The 13,046-nt window shown below is 41.4% G+C and overlaps 1 protein-coding gene across 1 annotated transcript in view; it reads left to right on the top strand.

Annotated features, from left to right (window-relative positions):
- Positions 1-13,046, top strand: part of adarb2 (adenosine deaminase RNA specific B2 (inactive)) — a 223,291-nt gene that overhangs the window by 174,707 nt on the left and 35,538 nt on the right. Inside the window, exon 4 of the mRNA XM_039790896.1 lies at positions 12,839-12,953. Within this exon, the coding sequence (XP_039646830.1) occupies positions 12,839-12,953 (115 nt within the window). The remainder of the gene's footprint in view (positions 1-12,838; positions 12,954-13,046) is intronic.

Genomic DNA, 13,046 nt, shown 5'->3' on the forward strand with positions numbered 1-13,046 from the left:
GAAATCTGTTCCACGGGCTGCAGGGCCATCTGGCCATCCTACGAGAAAAGGTTGGATATAGTTTGGGGCGAGGTTTCACAGCACTCTGTACATTTTTACACAGTTGAACATCTCTGGGTTGCACTTTGTTATCATCACATGACACAACGGCATCTTTTACTGTCAATAAAAAGTGAGACAACAGAACAACCACTGAAAGAAGATCCGAGTACAAGCACTGACATATCTGGGTGTTTTTCCCTCTTGTGATACAGATCTGGAGGACAGAGAGAAAGAGTAAAGGATTTAGGAGTGAGAGTGATGCTGTGTCATATGGAGAACAAACAAGAGGGAAATCTGTCTCGCCGCGAGGAGTCTGGCTTTTTGAGAATCTAAAAAGCCCCCAGAGGCAATGCTTCCACCAAATGAATAGATATCCATTTTCAAAAGCTGCATGCTTGGCGGCAGGCGAGGGATGGGGAGAGGGAAGGGTGGGCTGGTGGTGGTGTAAGGGGGGGGTGGGGGTGTATCTAGGCAGAGGGCAGACACTATTAAAACTCGGGAGAATGAATTGTTAAATACCTCTATAAAGAAATATAAGACATGGCCCCGTTTTTATGCTGCCTGGGCCGCTCTGCAGGCGGGTGATAAGGTGGTGAGGGTGGTGGGTTGAAGCGTGTGCGTGTGTGTGCGTGTGTGCGCGCGTATGTTTTCCTGAGGGTGGGGTAAAGTCAAGCCCACATCCACCCCCTGCCACTCTGAACATGAGCAGTGATGTTCATGGAGGAGTGACACGCACAATCAACATGGCTGCCTCAATTTTACACCCCATGTTTCACCAAATAAACTGAGGCACGACGTGTGGAAGCATATGAAGAATGTTATGGAAGACCTTAAAATGTAATCACTGATGGATCTTCAGTCATCGTTTCCTTTTGGGGCCTTTGTGCTAGACAATAAATTATACAATTGAGAATTGTCTTATTCCTCACAACACACACACACACACACACACACACCATCACCCGTACCAGCATGCACAGACTTCTAGGTCAGGCCGCAGCAGAGAAAATTTCCCTGTTGACATTTTGTGTTTCTGGCACAATATTAACTTCAGAGGGAAGGCAGCAGGAGGACTGTTGGTGACATTCCACATTACATTGGAGATAGATGCTGAACTGTTTACGTGCACAAGCAGTTGGAGAGGGGGAAAGAAGAAGCAGAGAGGGCGGGATGGATGGACAGAAAAAAAACAGGTATTCAAACCTGTCACCTTTTGGTGAAATTTGCCATTTTGAATCCAAAATGGGTCACCTATGTGATTCATGCAGAGGAACCTACTAAAAGGTACTTCCATAGAAACACAACGGAGGGTAATCAACTGTGGATGTGCGTTTGGATGCGTGTGCAATGACACCTATAGAAATGGGGCCAATCAGTTCACCCGGGCCACACCGCCTACCTCTACCTGTGTGTGACGGCTACCTCGCTGAACTGCTGCGGCTCGCACGCATGTGGTTGCCCAGCCTTATCTTTCTACACTGAGTTCACCTTTCATAATGGCCATCAAAAAAAGAATATTTCATCTCATTCTAAATGTGATTTATATTTATGTTAGACAGAAACACTCAAGGGCTTTTAATTTTAATATTTAATTTAAACGGAAACAGGAAGTGTTGAGTGAGTTAAAAATTTATATTTTTTATTTTTCTTGCCTTACTTCATTGAAACTTGAGTGAAAGGTGTATTGTTGCTGGTATGATTTCATATGTCAAAAGATCATTTTCATTGTCTATTTTGCTGCGATATGTCTTCTTTGCATTAGTCTGCATTACCTAAACTTAATTTGCGTCTGTTCATCCACTAATTTTTTGTTTGATGACTTGCATACAATCGTTCCCATTTGTTCCGCCTTTAAAATTGGCTTTTGGTTTAGTTTTAACACATTTTGAGATTATTCATACACCAGAATCAGATTTTGGCCAAATACAGAAATGTACGACGGCGTACTGGGGCCATTTTAGTTTTTTTCTCTGAATCTTACCCCCTCTCCCCCGCCTCCGTAATATTTTTTTTTCCTGCAATGGCCCTAATACGCTGTCATAGAAATGCCCCGTTGTACATTTATCATTTCACATATCCAATACGTGTTAATCTGGTAATGCACCTGAAGCTGTTTGGTAAGTGCCAAAACCACCACAAGAGGAATAATGTGTGCACTTGAGCAGTATAGTTACAATATTTAACTGTTAGCAATGACACGTAGCCAAGCATCCATAAACTATCACAAACACATCGATTAATCATTTTTATGTAATATGAGCAAGACCAAAGTTTTATGGTCATCATAGGCTCTTTTCATGCCAATCCCTTACCTATACAGATCACTGAGTGGTTGAACTGATCAGGGATCAGATAACCGGTACAACAGCTTGATGCGTCTTCAGTATGAGCATATGTGTTTAAATCACTGCAGCCACTTTTTCCTGTCTCTTTAATGAGAATAAGGACAACAGCTTATTTCAGTCTGTCTTGAATGCTTCTTGGTAGCATTTACACTTAGCTTCTTTGACATCAAATAGCTATCAGATCTGCATAAGAGACATGAAATGACGTGAGTTAAACCATCGGGTTAAATTTGATCTGTTTTCAAAGTTTTTTCTATCAGAAATATGGGGGGGGGTTCAACCAAATTGCCCAAAAATAACACGGATGGTTCCATACAACGTTCTTCAGGTAAAAGTTATGAATTTAATAGCATTTGCATTTAACAAAAAAATAGGTATAATTTCACGTAAATCATGTTTGTTGACCAATGTTCCAAGAATAAGTGTAAAATGCATTATTAAACCAACACAAGTTGGTGTTAATGGTGCATATAAGTGACCAAAATGTTTTTTTAAAAGCATCAAAAGCATCGGAAAAAGCGCAAAAAAAAGTTCACTTTTTACCCAGAAGGACAACAAGTTCATGGTTGATGGGAAGATAGTCTATATCCACAACGTTCCGCTTCTGGGATTTCTCCTAACACCACCCAAGACGTTTGTAATTGGTTTAAAGAAATGGCAATAAACCAGAGCACGTTTTTCTCCCATCCCGGAATGCTGTGTGGACTAGCCAGACCTTCCTCCGCCGCGCTGTGGAGGAAGGTCTGGCAAAGCAAGACTAACGGGAAGACAACACAAGGGTTAAATGGAGTCAGTGGATCCATTTTAATGTGGCTCTGTACTTCAACAACTCTTCTTTATGAAGGCTGATTGAGCTATTGCTGCAACAGATCTCATTCACTGCAGCTCTAGGAGTTGCTAAAAAACTAGTGCTGCTTGTTTTCTCCACCCGGAGGAGGCCCAGAGGAACTGCTAAGTAAATTGGTCAGAACTAATGCAGCAAAGACACCAGGTGGGCTGAGTAACACAACAGCCACTACAGCAGTTTTTGCTCTGAGCACTTTCTACCTGAGATGTATTCAGAGTGGAGCTTACGTCAGTTACCGGAAACAGATTTTGGAATCCAAATTCCCATGGAGCAGCGTTAACCTTGATGCTCATCCAAGAGGAAGCCAGCCAGCCACGCGCACACCGGCCCTCCTCCTTCGCTGTGTTGCTGGTCGCACTGATGTTCTGTCTGACTGAGGATCGAGATCCTTGGCCCCGTTTTTCTGCCACATTAGGCCCACACTGAAGGTGGCACTCAACTCCCCCGCTGAGAAAAGAGAGTGTGTGAGACTGTGTGCGCGTGTGTTAAGAAAAGTGATAGGGGGGGAACATGTGAGGAATTCAGGTACAGGCAGTAGTATGTATTTCAGATACAAGCTGATATAAACTGAGAAACAGTTGAGAAAGTGGAATGAGTTTATTTGTTACTAAGGGAACTGTAAAGCTGTAAATCGCAGCATATTGGTGGAAGAAGTATTTTGATCCTTTGGTCCTGCATTGGAAAATGTTTCTCAAGTAAAAGTATGTAAGTATCATCAGGAAAATGAACTTTTTTAGAAACTGGAAACGATCAAAACAGTTCTGTCAATCAACTAAGTCTTTAATCGTGTAATCATTTCAGCTGTACATGTAGACCTATACATTGTTGGGTAGGTTGTGTCATAATTAAACATCGTATTTTATAAACTACATGTGTTTTGTGTGCAAAAATCTTAATTTGTAAAGTAACTAAAGCTGTCAGATTACTGTAGTGGAGTAAAAAGTACAATATTTCTCTCAGAAATGTAGCGGATTAGAAGTAGATAGTGGGATGAAAAGAAAAGACTCAACTAAAGTACAAGTAGCTCAAATTTGTACCTAAGTACAGTACTTAGTTTAGCAGATTACTGCCCTCTATTACAAACCAGCATGAGAGAGAGAGGGAAACCTGACAATGCAGGAGGGGGTGGGGTTAAAGGGAGGAGAGAAAGTGGAGAAATGAAAGGCAAGACCGGAATCTGAAGAGTCAGACTTGCAAAGATGGGAAGAGAAGAAGAGGAAACGTAGTCTAAAGGCTCTGACACACCAACCCGGTTATCGGCCGTCGGACAGTCTGGCGAGGTCGGTGACTCGAGTCTGTTCGGTGTGTTCCGTGCTGTCGTCAGTCGGAGGAGCCGTCGGCGTTCATTTGGGCCGATTTGACTTGTTGAATCAGTGGGCATTCGGACTCAATGACCAATCTGATTGGTGGAGTGCTAGCCCTTGACTAGCGACTCAGTGCTTCTTCCACAAGAAGAAGTACGCGCAGAACGTACACTCAAGTCAGCGTCGCTTCGGTGCGTTCCGAGCCACTTTTTTGAGAGACGGGAGCCGACTGATCAGTCCGACTGCCATTTCTGCCGACGGTCGGCCGTCGGGTTGGTATGTCAGGGCCTTATATCGACGACTTTGCATTTATGGGATTGTTCAGGTGCCACCGGAGGTTCCGTTGGATGTCCCTCAGGCTACATTTACATTGCTACGTTTTGGTTGTAAAAAGGAATATCTTTTGCTATGTTCACACCTCGGATTCACACTGCTGTGGCGTTTCAGAGCAAGACATTTTAAGACACTTCTGACCCCGTTTTGGTTTGGAATCTCCGGGGTTGTGTTGCAGTCTCAACAGCCACAAACGTAGACCTTTGGCAACACTGACACCAACGTTTCGCCGCCTGATTGGGTCTTATCAGTCATGACGTCTCGTTCTCTGAGACTAAGCTACTAACATTACCATGGCAACTACCAGCAACGGGCAAAGTATACATACACCTAAGGCAATTGTGATTGGTTCAAAGAAATGCCAATAAACCAGAGCTCGTTTTTCTCCTATCCCGGAATGTTGGTGCATTGGAGATGGGTCTGGCAATGTGAGACTGGAGAAAATGTGAATTGACACGAGACGGGAGAGAACAAAAGGAGAGGAGGAGGATTAGGAGGAGGAAGCAGGAGGGAGGGACAAAAAGCTGGGCCATGTGCCAGGGTCTATTCCACCTTTGCTCTCCGGGCCTTTCTGAGCTGCCACCTTCTCTCACCTCTGTAATGTCATCAATTTAAAGGCCTTTAGGAGGGATGGAGGACTTGACTCGGGGTTCAGACTGTGACCGACAACAGCTGACGCTGCCAAGCCAAGCAGCATTCTCTTAAAATTAATTAGATGTCACTTCCAGGTACAGAAAACCAGGCAGGTTTTTACATTTGTGTAACTGGTGCTCCTACACAATGAGAAAATTCAACATTTGGGCTGATGACTTATCTCCAAACAAGGCTGTTTTTCTCAATTTCCTGAAAAGATGACTAGCAGGAGGTTCAGGATCTTTTAGTCAATATGATTCAGTCAGGAACACTCTTCTCATAGATTTAACCATTTATTACAAAAAATGGAAATGGAGTTATGCTTGGAGCTGATGGCTCCGCTCTTGATAATGCTCCCTGGACCAGCCAAGCAGCATGCTAAGCTCAAACAGGGAGCACTATGCAGAAACCCCCCTGGGTAAAAAAAAGAGTTAGGACTCTGAACTAGAAAGGTGGAGGCAGGGGTGGTGGAGGCAAAACATTGCCAGCAGCAGCAGTTAGTGAAGCAGCGTCAGTGTAGAAGGGATCAGTGAGGATGGAGTCACATTTAAAAGGACCGCCTTGATGTGAGAATGGCTGTGATTGGTGTGTGTCTGATAGGAATGATAGTTCAATCAGCGGGCGTATGACTTCCATGTACTGCATGAACTAACGCTAAAGCTTAATTTAAAGAGAGACAATTCATTGTGTTTTGCAGTGCCACTACATACACTGAATTAACACTGCTTCAGTGAACATTAATGGCTGCAACTAATCATTATTTTCATTATTGATAAATCTGTTGGATTATTTTTTCTGATTAATCAATGAATGGTTTAGTCTATGAAAAGTAAAAAAAAATAAAAAAAGCCTGTCACAACTTCTGAGTGATGTCATCGAATGACTTGTTCGGTCCCAACAACAGTCCACAACAAAAATATATGAGTTGTAAATATACGAGTGGTATTTAGTGTAGTGTTTGTGTCATGTGATGTAATGCCTAATGTTTGTGTATTGTGTTTAATGTCATTGTGTAAATTGTATTGTCACGACATAGACTGCAGGACCCCAGGAAGAAACCCTAGAATAGCTTCTAGCTGATGCTGAAGCTAATGGGGATCCAAATAAACCAACAAACTAACAAAGATACACAGTGATGTAAAAAGGGGTTATTATAGTTTTGCATTTTTCATTAGTTTTTTATTTTGTTTTGACTTTGTTTTCAAATTCAGTTTAGTTTTAATTAGTTTTTGAAGCGGGTTTGCTGGTTTAGTTTATTTTTTATTTTTTGAAAATGCTTAGTTTAAGTTTAGTTTTTATTAGTTTTAGTTAGTCTTTTTTTGTAATATGGGATATTTGTCAGGGGCAAGATTCAAAAAGGTCAGAAAAAGTATTGTGTAATAATAACTCAACAAAAACATCAGACAATTTTAGAAATATGTATTCAAAATGTATTCAGCAATACTAGTGGTACATAAAATGTACACATGAGCATGAGCACAAATATGTAAACAGTCTACACAAGAAGTAAGTGCAAGACATACAGGAACAGGTGTTTTGAACTTTGGTTTGAGTAAAGTGGCGAACTTTTTGAAGTCAATCGACTCCCACAGTTGTGTAGACATCCCAGTATCAATCCACATATTAACCCGCGCTTCCTCCCGCTTGTGGTGTTCCTGCGTATTTACTAACCAGCAGCTATCGGGTCGCCGGTGAAAGCCCTCCTGTAGTGTTTTCTGTCCTGCGGTTGTCTCCGTCATGCTGCCTGGCCCTGTACCCATACATCCACGCCAGGTACCGGGGTTAGCTTCTGTTTCGGGGAAAGGGGGCTTGGCGTTCTCCTTTACCTTGTTAAGGTAAGCTAGGTTAGCCTCCTTGTGCGCGCTTCTCAAATGTACTTTAAAATTCATGGGATTCTTCCCTTTAATAAAGTGTCCACTTATTTTACCACCTTCCACTGCGAGGCACTTGCTTTTATCTGACACAATCATGATCAAATAGGACTCTGCTGCTTTCTTCCGACTTTCAGTACCGCCATGATGCCAGGCGAGGGGCATGGACTACGTTGTGTTCAATTTGACATGGAATGTCGGAAATTCTTGGTTCCCAGTCGGAAACTACATATGTTTACGGTATAGACTATAAAACAGGTCTATGGTCGGAAATGTCAGCTCTGAAAGAAATAACGTTATTTGCTCTATGAAAGACATTGACAAAGACGTTAACTAAGGACTGGGAACTATATTCTCACAAGGCGAAGCACTGCTACTTCTGCTACTTGGGCAGAGTGATTTGCTCGCAGCACCTGAGAAGCCCCGTGGTGAGGAGCAGAGAGTAACAGCGGTGCTTTTCAGGTGTTGTGCTAATCACTCCGCCCAAGTAGCAGAAGTAGCAGTGCTTCGCCTTTCTGAGAATATAGTTCCCAGTTTGTATACGTTAGAAGATGGCTGTGTCTCATGTGACCTTGTTATTTGTACACACTGTGACTATACAAATCACAACATGTAAATAGGAAAATGTCGGCGTTATTTTGTCACTTATTGGGAGCAGTAGGCTAGATGGAGCCGGTTACCTCCAGGATCTGTGCTAAGCTAGGCTAGCGGTGGGTGAGTCAGACAGCGGTACGACACGCACGGAGATGAGAAGGGTGTGTATGGACTTATCTAACTCTGGGCGTTACGGTGAATAAGCTAAAGTCCCAATTAGTTGGCGTGTTCCTTTAAATGTAGAATTTCTAAAAATGCTCCCACAGTATAAGACTGCCATAAAGAGGTTTTAAGAATACTCGAAATTGACACACACCCTACATCTCATAGATATTTACCATAGATATGGTAACCAGTTATAGATGCAGTGGACCACTCTGGGCTGGACATCCTAACAATCCTGGAACTTTAATATTTCATGAGGTTACTCACTTTTACACTATCAATCATTTTGTCAGTTGTCACGTTTTGCTAAGGGTGAATATCTTTTGTAACATAAATTGACTTCTGAGAGTCCTTGGTCACACCGAATCTACGGAAATGAGAATCTGTCCACTTGATTTTTTTTTATTTTGTCCCCGTCACTGCAACATGAGCTGCACTGAGTTAGGGCTCGACAAACATGCTCTTTGACGGGATTGATCGCTCAAGCATAAAGTAAACAACATGAGATGAAAAGTTCAGACGACAACTTTTTTCTTCCATTTTGTCCGTCTCGCCAGTTGTTGAAGACAAGGACATTCATCTCCGAGGTGAGCTGTCATGTAACTGTTACAGAGCTCGATATGTCATAACTCTTGAAGCAAAGTGCTAAAAGTTAGTCACTGTTGACTTTTCACAAACTCTCACATTCCTTTTCTGCTCTTTTCCCCAAAACGCTTCAGGCAAACACAGTCAGAGCAGCAATATGTGCGTGGATACACATGGGCACACACAGGGTGTGATTTGTGAAAAAAAACTGAGGGGTGGATGTTTTTTGATCATGCACAACTAAACAAAAAATGCAAGAGTTAAATCCCCCTTGCACTACCATGGATATAGTGCCAGGCATGCCACAACACTTAAATATGCACTTCAATATTCAATGGAAAACACAGCGCTTTCAAGCCGGAGAGCGGAGTTCACTTCGCAGCGAAAACAAAAATACTTTGTTCGTTCCTCGGGAATGTGTTAATCCAAACCACGATCTTTTTTCCTAAACTTATTAACAAGTCGTTATGGTGCCTAAAACGTACCTGTCATTGCCGCATGACGGTAACTTTTTCTGGCTTAACTCCACTACCATTGGAGCCATCTGGCGGTGCCTGTACCCGGCTCGCAGTCACCTATTGGCAGCTAAACAATCTGCTGATGGTAGCCGGCGTCCCAGAACTATGTAGCAGCTAAATACAACCAGCAACTGCCGCTGGGATTTTATCCTTCTATGGCACTGTAGACTGTTCACGTTAAAGCGCTTTACTTAGTTTAAAATACTTCTATTTTAGGTATATAATATATGGTCTATTGGTGAAGTAGCATTGATCACTTTGAGGGGGGGGGGGGGATACATTTTTGCACTCTGGACACACACACCACAAACCGCCGGTTCCAACTGTGAGAGTATTTCACAGCCCTGACGAGGGCTATAATGTGCAGTATGCTCGCTAATTCAGTCACCCTCTCCGTCTTTTTTCACCCTTAATCTCTCTCACTCTATGCGTCCGTCACCATGGCATCTGTTGATGTCCTCTCAGCTACTGCAGGCTCAATCTGTCCGAAAGGCCCACTCTGCTGCCACTTTGTTGCCATCTCCCGGTGATCCATTTACAGCATGCTCTACAGTTGGCACGAAGGCCGCTCGGAGACTAAGCCCTTAATTACCGAATAGATTAAAGATCATTACAGGTTTGGGACAGTGGTGGATATGATCCACATGTCTTAGCAACATCTGTTTAACAGTGTGGATTTAGTGGATGTGTGGTGAGAAGTGTCTGGCTGGCTGGAGAGATGGATAGTAAATCAATCAATAAATCCTGTACAGTCTGCATTTTATATTGTGAAAGACGTGGGTTGCTTCAGGGCTCAAATAGAGGTTGTTTACAGCACAAAACTGAAACAATGTGCTGTTCTTTCAGTACAAAGGGAGCTACAGACGGCAGATGGTGGAGGAAATCAAAAACTGATGTAAAAAATAATGTCCAACATGTTCTTTCAGTGAAGCCAGAGAGAGAGAACAATCAGAAACATTGAGCTGGGACAAGTGTCAACATCCTCTTTGATTATGTATTAATATATAGAGAATATGATGCTACCGATTACACCAATGAGCAAGCATTCCCCTAAGAATGATTATTTCGCTGTTAATGTCAAAAAAGCTCCCATGAAATATATGTTGCATCTGCATGAGTTTGGTAATTTTCTGACGTGGCCGTTACACTACACTGTCAGATATTGTCAGTAGCAGCAATAGGCAATCTGTAAGTGCAATACAGGAAACAGTGTGTAATCTAATCATTGTGTAACAATTGTTATTTATATCTACCTTGTACTCTATTGCAACTAACCATTATTTTCATTATCGATTAATCTGCAAATTATTTTCTCGATTTATCGATTATTCCTTTGCTCTGTAAAATGTCAGAAAATAGTGAAAAATGTCCATCCCGGTTCGTCAAAGTCCAAGGTGATGTCTTTAAATGTCTTATTTTGCAAATGTCTTATTTTGCAGTCCAAAACCTAAAAATATTCAGTTTAATATGATTTAGAGCAGGAAATCTCCATATTGGAGCAGCTGAAAACAGCATTTTTGCCTGAAAAATTACTTTAAAATAAAAAATAGTGGGCGATTTTCTTTTTGTCGATAGATTAGTCGACTAGTCGTTGCAGATCTAACCTATTGCAGGCTCTGCTTGAGGTTTCCTCATTTTTCCTTTCCATTTTTTCTTACTAAAAAGTAACTTAACATCAGGCTTAAAAGCAAGTGATTCACTGCCCTCTCAGGTTGAAAGTTTCAAGGCTGTTTCACTTCTGACCACAGCCAGCATCACTGATGGGTCAAGGGTCTCAGGATAGATGGTGGAATATGTTGTATATATTGTTTCAATATGTTTTTTATTGAGCCAAAGATTATTGTGCAGTTACCTAGTCGAGTCAACTCTCGTTTTTTTTTTAGAAAGATGAAAGTAAGATTACAATCATTAATCTGTATATAAAATATTTGTTACAGAAAAACAGAATTAAAGCCAACAGAGAAAAAATTTAAAAAACACACACAAGAGAGCTTAATTTCGCCATACCCTTCCCATTCCTCAACCTACTACTCTTACTCATCTAACTCGCTCAAGATGTACAGTACAACAGTGTATATATGTAGTCTACAACCCCAAGTTTGAATGTATTGTGCTAGTTTGTCCTTTATTTCATATCTTATCCTTTCCAAATGTAACGTTCTAGTCAGGTACTGGAGCCACATGTTGTCTGTAGGAACCATTGTCCCATCATCAAAAGTAATTTTGTTGATGTGATGAGACAATAAGAAAGGAATTGTTGCTGGAACTTGGGTGAGTTTTCTTAATGTTTCAGACGTTCCAAGGACAACTTAAAGGCTCTGGTTGGCACAGTGCGCGATCACGGAAGGCTTGTGTCATGTGGACGCGCCGACAGTTTTGTGGTCATTACTTAGAATTCCTTATGGGGGAGACAGAAACTACGCACTATAGCTTCAACAAAATTGAGCGACTCACAAGAGACAGAATAAAAAAGAACAGGTCAAAATGTAAGTATCAGAGGTCAAGTCATCCTGACTTTTGGTCTATAGTTTGAGTCAAGCCCAATAAAATGTTGGGTTTTACATTTCCCATAGTGCAACTCCATAGCATCTTTTGTTTGACCCTCCCTGACCCCTGAATGCCCACATCTTTCAAACTTCACACGTGTTTGTAATTAATATTAATATTATATATATTAATATTAATTAATAACATTTTGAATCTCAAACCGAGGTTTTTTTATTTTAGTTTTTATTTGTATTCTTTCAAACTTTGGAAAGCTCTCTCCAAAGCAACAGAAGACTAACAGTTTTCACTGGCTGAGCAGTACTCCTCACGTCGCGTAAACTGAACTTAAGGTGTGAAATCGAAATGGAGTGCCCCTTTAATGTGAAGTATGTTCTAATCTTAGATAACCTTTGACTGTCAATGGACTGAAGTGCAAAAAATAGCATAATTGTTCTATTAAGACATACATAATATATATAGATACATAAAATATACAGATAATACAGTTTATGCCCCTTTGGTCAACTTAACCTTTAAGTGATGACAACATTCACTGTATGTTTCCCCTACAGAGACACTATGTTGAGTGATAGTAGGATTCTATCTATCTATATGTGTTGTGCTGGGTGGATACCAGGGGTGTACTTTCACTGTACATATGTAAGTAAAAAGTGTTTCCCAAAGGCGGACTGTGTGCAGACAGAAATCACTCCACAATGGAGGAATACGTGACGTTCTCACCACAAATAGTTCCTACAGTAATCTTGGCTATATGAAGTTATTCATATTTTATTTTCAGTATGTGTAGTACTATGTGTAGTTTGCTTATACTACATGGCATGTGGCAAACGGGCACGACTAAACCCTTAATCTTTTTTTCTGCTGGTTATGCTACTATTACTCAACATGTATGGTAGTGTTGGAAACATCACTATAATGATGTACATAGATTTTTTTGACTGATTTCCTTGTACTTATAGCTAAACAGGTAAGTTGACATTTGGGCCAATCTCCCAAAAACTAACTGCATTACCTGAACAGAATAGGGAAGTGGAATATTATACCGCCATAGATTGTGTCTAGTAGAAATTAAGGGCGCAATTGTGTTTTTCAGGACTTTGCCGATTCAATATTCCACTTGGTGAGAGAGAAGTACCGGTCGCTGGTGGGCAGCTGCAGTCCTGCGCACGCTCGACACAAATCCCTGGCAGGCATCGTAATGACCCGAGGTATGGCAAATTTCATTGACTTTTATATATCCCTTTGAATTATTGAAGTGGTGCAATATAGAGAGAGTGAGGGAGGGAGGTAAAAAAAAAAAA

The sequence above is a fragment of the Perca fluviatilis genome, chromosome 22 (assembly GCF_010015445.1).
Source record: "Perca fluviatilis chromosome 22, GENO_Pfluv_1.0, whole genome shotgun sequence".
In the NCBI taxonomy this organism is placed as follows: domain Eukaryota; kingdom Metazoa; phylum Chordata; class Actinopteri; order Perciformes; family Percidae; genus Perca; species Perca fluviatilis.